General features: G+C 39.2%; 1 protein-coding gene across 7 annotated transcripts in view; it reads right to left on the reverse strand.

The window, feature by feature from the left end:
* The window catches only part of ccdc142 (coiled-coil domain containing 142), a 70,768-nt gene extending 63,677 nt beyond the window's left edge, over window positions 1-7,091 (reverse strand). For all 7 annotated transcript variants that reach the window (XR_007036258.1, XM_047353005.1, XM_047353004.1 and 4 more), the window contains exons 1-5: window positions 6,669-7,091; window positions 6,164-6,227; window positions 4,427-4,464; window positions 2,926-2,971; window positions 74-321 (exon numbers count right to left, since the gene is read on the reverse strand). Coding sequence is in view for 6 of the 7 variants with exons in the window: in XM_047353005.1 (XP_047208961.1) it covers window positions 74-321; window positions 2,926-2,971; window positions 4,427-4,464; window positions 6,164-6,227; window positions 6,669-6,704 (432 nt within the window). In the remaining variant the exon portion in view is untranslated. The remainder of the gene's footprint in view (window positions 1-73; window positions 322-2,925; window positions 2,972-4,426; window positions 4,465-6,163; window positions 6,228-6,668) is intronic.
* Between the last annotated feature and the right edge of the window lie 823 nt (window positions 7,092-7,914).

A 7,914-nucleotide genomic window follows, 5' to 3' on the forward strand; every position in this document is an offset into this window, starting at 1 on the left:
TAATATTAGAGTACTTCTTCTTTTACCTTTAAAGATTTTTAGTTTTGAATTAAAAATAAGTCCTTGAACCTACCGGGAGGGGTCCTATAAACCCCCCACCCACCAGCTGCCACTGGAGCACCACAGTCAAAAGATGCTGCTGCACTTGCTGAAGACGTGCAGAGGACTGGGACACAAGGTTGTCAACCACAACAAGGTTTTCCTCCTTTTCATCTTGACTCGGAATATGGAACAGCCATTTCAAACTGGGATTAAAGGTATTTTTGAACAGAATCTCAGCTCGCTGCAGGGACTGGGAGATGGATGTCTGAGACCAGTTACCTGAACGGGTGTAAAAAGATTATAAGCAAGGAGCAGGACTGACTAACAGGGCTGTCAAGGCATGTTGAAATAATCGGTTTCAGAGTCCCTGACTAAACTAAACTCCGGATTCCTATTGTTGGTGTACTGTCAGGGATTTACGTCACATGCACACATTTAGTTAAATGGAATTTATGATCACCGTTTTAGGCCTCACCAGCAGTGTTCGTGGTTGTAAGACACCTGAAACTGATACACCTTTATGGAGTTAAATTTGTCTCAATATTATTCAATCAAACAAAAATCTAATCTCAATCAAAAAATATTAAGTTGTGATCAAAACTTTCAGAGTTTTTTCTCACAAAGAGAAAAAAGTTATTTGCAAAACATAAACTTTTATTTGCGCATGTCAAAAATCTTTGGTTACGAGTCTCGCTTTTTTGGTTTTGATGCTCTCTGTTTTTGGTTGAACTCAACGAATTTTGAGTTCTGGAAACATGAACATCCTGGGCGGGGCCTAAAGATGAACGCTGTAAGACGTTTCCCTATTGGTTAGCGCTGACTAAAGCCGCAGACTCTGATCCCCGCATCTCTGAACTTCTGCTCAAACTGCAGGGCTTGCAGCGTCGCTTCAGTGAGGAGACATCACCTCTACAGAAGAAAACTGCGGTCACACCATCCGACACCAGCTCTTCCTTAAAGATTAGCGTCGGGCATACAAGGTGCATTAATGGAGCAGAAAGGACCCGATCCTGGCAATGGTTGAGAAAATAAGAGGAAAACAGAAAAGTAACCTACACAACATTTATATTAATTACATTTTTACAACTTTCACATTCATGTTTTATGTAAAATAATAAATATTTTATATTTTACTGTACAGTTTTGGAGAAATAACCATTATATGCATTTGTCCCACCTTCAGGAATTTATTTCTCCAAAACCATGAGGTGACAACACAATCTCTTCAGATTATATTAGAGGGTCGTCTATATTATAACCAGAATTAGTATTTCATAATTTTACTGTAAAGGTTTGGAGAAATACACAACTACCCCAACAAAGTACCACAAACGCTTCTTTTTGGTGAGGTCGATGAGAACCTGGGAAGTGATCTGGACAGTTTAAAGTGCAAGAGCATCCAGATCTCCTCTGACCTCTCCTGGACTAGAAACGCCCCTCGCCTGTTGAAGAAGGTACAACAACAGCTCTTCTTCATCTCCTCAGCTGCTTACAGATATCTACAGGGCCACGGTGGAAAGCACTCTGTGTCTCAGCAGGTCAGTGTGGTGAGGGAACTGCACAGGAGAGGAAGGAAGTATCACGGGTTGTGAGGACAACACACAGGATTATGGGATGCTGTCTGCCCGACATAGATTCTGTGTTATACTACACTTGGGGTAGTTGTGTATTTCTCCAAACCTTTACAGTAAAATTATGAAATATTAATTCTGGTTATAATATAGACGACCCTCTAATATAATCTGAAGAGATTGTGTTGTCACCTCATGGTTTTGGAGAAATAAATTCCTGAAGGTGGGACAAATGCATATAATGGTTATTTCTCCAAAACTGTACAGTAAAATATAAAATATTTATTATTTTACATAAAACATGAATGTGAAAGTTGTAAAAATGTAATTAATATAAATGTTGTGTAGGTTACTTTTCTGTTTTCCTCTTATTTTCTCAACCATTGCCAGGATCGGGTCCTTTCTGCTCCATTAATGCACCTTGTATGCCCGACGCTAATCTTTAAGGAAGAGCTGGTGTCGGATGGTGTGACCGCAGTTTTCTTCTGTAGAGGTGATGTCTCCTCACTGAAGCGACGCTGCAAGCCCTGCAGTTTGAGCAGAAGTTCAGAGATGCGGGGATCAGAGTCTGCGGCTTTAGTCAGCGCTAACCAATAGGGAAACGTCTTACATCGTTCGTCTTTAGGCCCCGCCCAGGATGTTCATGTTTCCAGAACTCAAAATTCGTTGAGTTCAACCAAAAACAGAGATCGTCAAAACCAAAAAAGCAGGACTCGTAACCAAAGATTTTTGACATGCGCAAATAAAAGTTTATGTTTTGCAAATAACTTTTTTCTCTTTGTGAGAAAAAACTCTGAAAGTTTTGATCACAACTTAATATTTTTTGATTGAGATTAGATTTTTGTTTGATTGAATAATATTGAGACAAATTTAACTCCATACACCTTAAGGTATAGAAAGGTTTTCCAAGATTACGTTCCAGTTAATATCAGCTTGATATACTTGCAACTCTATGCAGAGCTGAAGGAATAATATTCTGCACAATTAACACATGAAAACCACTATAAACTCTTGCAGTTTTACGCTGTACCTTTGCTTTAGTCCGTGTTTCAAAAACAAAATTCCTATAAATAATTTTTATGTATAACATTATAATAGATGACTGTAGCAGCCGTACAAACAATTGTTGCTTTTCTATTTAAATGAAAATGATTTTGGTCATACTAGATGTTTTTGTCTGTGTTGATACCATGAAACGAGGATATTTTCCTCATACTGTGAGAATCTTACAACAGCTTATCTCTACTACATGCCATATATACATTAACCTTCTGTGGGTGAATTTGTATCACATTTACATCTGGTATCGTACCGCTTGCGCTATGATCGTCCGTCACTGTGCATGAAGGAATTTTCCTCTGGAAGATAAAGAAAAAGAAATATATACTATTACTGGCCTACTCTTTTGTTTTCAATGTGTCCTCTTTAGCTCTGTGTCTAAAAGAACTGTTGGTGAGGTAAACTGGGGTATAGGGATATAATCCTGTTAAGCAAACTATAGCACCTAATGACAGGCAGCAACAATGTCATGTAAACTTTATTATCTATAATAATTAATAGTAAAAAAAAGCAGGTGCTTTGACTGTATAAATATGTATGCATATTCATTAATTATCACAATGTCCTCAGTGCAAACTGAAGACCATACAGCTGTTTGTCAGATGAGAAACTTGTCTTTGCAGATAATAGCACTGAACAAAGGATCTCATAGCTCACAGTGTGAAACCAAACAGGACTGAACAGGAGCAGTGATGCAATCTATAGTCCACCAGAAAGTAGAAGCTGCAGAGAAGAGATTTAGGCAAATTTATCCTCTCATTTGGCTCTGCTGTGTTCAAATCTGGTAGAAACATTAAACATGGCTGATTCCCATAATATTTGACCTGTTTAAACACAACCATTCCCACCTGATAGGAAAAGCAATTAAATTGCAAGTTCTATGAATGTTTAATTTGTAGACAGCAACTGTGAGAGGAAAACAGAGCTAGCCATCATAAACACCATGATTCCATAAGTCTTCACCCCCACATAGACGATTTATTGCTAGAAAGCTTCATATGAAACCCTTTTCAGACCATCCTCTTGTTCGGGGACCTACCATGTTCTTTAAGTCTTAAACACAGAATAGGGGGGTTAAAGTCAACCCACCAATATTATGCCCCTGATCTATCTCTGGAAGTAGTCACAGATCTGTAACCCTATAAACGGTTATAGAGGAATGTAGAATTGATCGTATCACTACATCCAACTTTGTGAAGTAGGCAGCTGCAGCAGCAGGGGTCTGCAGGTGCCTGATCTTCCTGTGTCAGTTTGATTTCAAAGATGGTGCACAGCTAAGCTTGTATTTAAATCAATGAATGCATGAAACTTGAGCTAATTCTTGCAGAAGATTTGTTTTATGCATATTGATCAGGTGAAGGCTGCAGGAGATGCCCCTTTGGGTCCACAATCCCAACTGCATGCTCTGAAAGCACACAAAGCACGTTATCTTAGCAAGTGACTTATATGATGTGAAAGTACAAAGTAATCCGAATTGGGGGTTTTGTTGCATATTTATTATGGAACTATTATGTGAAAGGGGCTTGAGTCTCATCTGACCAAGCACACAGTTCCAGTTAGTAGTTAACCAGCTCCATACTTGCATTTTGTGATGGCTAGTAACTGGTTAGCATGTAGCTAGTCTAACTATTGGTATGGGGATTTGGTGACCCTGTGATGCGACTCTTTGCTGTAGTCATCTACCAGGGAGCTTTGCAGATTACACATGATTGGAGGAAATGTTTATTAAAATCATTTGGTGAGTTATAGCTAACCTGCTTCTTTTCTGAACAGGACTCTGGATTTTCCCAGTCTGAAACAAAGAGATAAACAAAACCCAAATCAATTTACAACTCCAGAAAAATCACAACACTAAAAAATGAGTCCTGGACAGGAGGTTTTCTACTAGTGTTTGCTCTCCAAACATCTCTTCAAAGCCTTTGTTCTGAAGCAAACTGGAACCTTTCATAGTTGGTTCTGTTCAAACCCAACTGCAAAAGACGTTTATTGGCAAAATATACAAACCAACAGCTATTTGGCAAATATGGTTACTACTTAGTAGGGCACCGTTGTACTGTGATGTTCTGCTGCAAGCATGATTCATGTGTGTTGCAACTAGAGTTCTCACCAAGAGGTCAACAATAAAAGTATTTAACAGCCATTACAATTTTTCATAATGAGCGAGCCTTTCTTGAAGGCATAGACTTCTTTTTAATAGAGGTAAGAAAAATATAACCAATTACAGTGTAGGAGCAGATGAGAAAATCTAGTTTTCAATGTATTTTGATGTAGAAATAGATTATTCTGAATGCATTAACAAAATTTGGTTATCTTAATAACCAGGTTTTGAAGAGCACCAAAGGCAGACCTCATGGCTTGTGTTGAGCGTATAACAGAAACTAGAGCCGCTGACTGAGCAAGAAATACCTCCTGCCCCCTCTGCACTAAAGGAACGTCATTTACAGGCTGCACTGTAATAACCTGTAATAATCTGAACCCTGGCTGTACCTGCCACAGTCAGCCAGACGACCATCAAGCAAATGCTTTCCCCTTAACTAGGAAAAAGTTCAAAGGTCAGCTGCAACCTTTACTGCAAAGGATTTGAGTGTTGACATCTGTTGAGAAGCATGGCTTTCATGCTATGAATTGCTCAGAACACAAATGTCCAGTTTGATTAATTGCTCCAAAGAACATAATCCTTAAACCTGTTTGGTTAATTTATGTAGTTGTGAATTTTCTCTGTAATTGTGGGTCAGTAGTGTTGAACGTGTCTGAGCTCAGTCACTAAAGTATGTGTGTTACTGAGGAAACTGAAACCTGTGGGTCAGCTGCCACCAATGTTCCCCTTTCTGCCTCTCAGCTTTATTGGCAATATTTCTTTAACTTAAGTACCTTTGCTGTCTTTATGTATGTTTTCCTTACTTGTTCAAGGCAACTATCTCCTCTCGGAACTTTTTGAAAACATAGCCATGTTTCTGACGTGCCCTGGCACATTACCGTCAACAGTCCGAGTATCTGAGGTGTTCACCTAATGCAACTAATACAGGCCTAGATCTCATGCATCAGGTGTGCCTGTGAAACACTTCTCACAAGTCTGTTATGGGGTTGAATTTAGAGAATGAACTAGTCATTGAATGTAGAATCTAAAGTTGAATTTGAATAAAATCTTTATAACCCTAGTTTTATTATTAGAACTGGTCTTTTGTAATGTTTTGTAATGTGTATTTTGTAAATGGAAACACTTGAACAGTAGTTATCCAGTAACCCTAATTTGCAGTGGGGGTTGATAATATGAAATTCATACAAACTCTAATCAACTTAAATATTAAAATAAATGAAATGATTGTTAATGGTGATAATAGTTTTGCCATCTGTGGTTTTGTTAAAACCAGGTATTTTCCAACAAGGATTTAAATATATAAATATAATATAAATATAAATAATTGTGTTGAAATTAGGGCTGGATTCTTCTAATGTGTGTGTCTGTGTGTGTGTGTGTGTGTGTACATCACCTGCCATCAGACCAGGATGTCTGTCCATCTCTGACTTAATGGGATCCATCCCAAGCAATATAAACTGTGAACAAAGAACAGTTTCATGGCGTCAGAGTTCTACCTGCTTGCCTTCCTGATACTAATTTCAAGCTTTCACAAATAGATGATCAGTCTATCAATCAGTGTAACACGGGGGTGTTTTCATTGACTTTTGAAAAATACTTTTCACTACTTGACATTCAAAGCTTTATGAGAGTTTATGCTTCTAAAATGCGTCCAACAGACACGAAGAGATCCTCCGCCTCAGCAGATCACGGCCAGAAGCCCAGGCTGCCCTGAGATCGGCTGCAGAAGCGCCTTTTCTGCAGGATGTAACTCAGTGTCGTAAAGTAGTTTAGAAGAACGAGACGTGCAGAAATAGAAACAAATCGGAGGAAACGAGGAAGAGTGACATATATCATTTAAAACTGCTATTCCCCGTTGACATTGCTACTAAGTCAAAGAGCAGATCCAAACACTCTACCTCACAGTCATGTCTGGATGACAGTTCTTCCAGCATCCAAATAGAACTGGTATCCAGAAGCAACGGCGGTCACCAGTTGACGCACAAAAGCTCTCCACGTTTAACAGTTTAGCTAAAAAACAACAGATATTTTTCTTCCTTTGCACCAAAATCCCGTCACTTCTTCCAACACTGGTCCATCTTGGACGGAAGCAGAAGGTCGCTTTAAATGTATTTTATTCTAGCTAGCTTTTAGCCCCACATTTTCCAAAATGTTGAAAGTTCTACACAGCGGTTCCGAACAGTGGCAGCATTGCGGTATCTGCACATGTATGTGTTTTGTTTAGGTGTAGTAGAATAATAGCTAACTAGCTCTAAGACGGTAGTAACGGACAGCAGCCATGACGCCATTCCACTCTTCTTTATTTTTCTTTTCTTCTCCTCTCTTGCATCTCTCCAGCAACAAAACGTATCTTTACGCCACCTGCTGGTAACTTAATGAACACGGAATTCCCCCTTTTCATAGGAAGGATCGACATAGTTAACTGAATGTAACATTAGCAGTCAGCATATGTAATAGCAGTACCAAATTCAACAGTGACAGTCAGTGACCAATATTTTCCAGTCAACTGCAACAGAAAAAACACTAACAGATGTGCTCACCATTTCTTGACACCTTCATAAACATGTCCTATCCATAGTGAATAATAATCTATGTCTGAGCCATCAACAAGCATTACTCAAAATGTAGAACGTTAACTTCAGAATGCATTGGTTACAATACTTCAAGTGATGCAGTCATGCAACCATCTTGGAGGACGTCTCATACGTCCAGGTGTAGTGTGTGTATTGTCTGTATTGACCTGGAGGCATGCCATTTCTTACCATCAGCCAATAAATAAGTACATGGACCTATTTTTTTTCTTTTTTTTTACTCTCACTGGCTGAGAGTAACGTGGATGTGCTTTTGGCACATGAGTAGGCTTCCTTACACGCACTCTTTCCTCAAAAACAAGAATGCGTGCACCCCGAATAACCCTAACCCACCCCAATCTTTACGGAACAAGAAGCACTTTGATCCAAAAACACACCTGACCTGGCAGGATATGTGTTTCCCTGCTATTGCATTCCTCCTGACTTCCCTGTTCAGTCTCGAACTTGGGAAAATGGGGTTCAGAGCGGAGCGGTACGCGCACCGCGTCCTGTCTGAAATGGCCTTTAAGCTTCTGGTTTTAACCAGAATATGAAATATGCCAACTAAGTGTAA

This window comes from Girardinichthys multiradiatus, chromosome 23 (assembly GCF_021462225.1).
Source record: "Girardinichthys multiradiatus isolate DD_20200921_A chromosome 23, DD_fGirMul_XY1, whole genome shotgun sequence".
In the NCBI taxonomy this organism is placed as follows: domain Eukaryota; kingdom Metazoa; phylum Chordata; class Actinopteri; order Cyprinodontiformes; family Goodeidae; genus Girardinichthys; species Girardinichthys multiradiatus.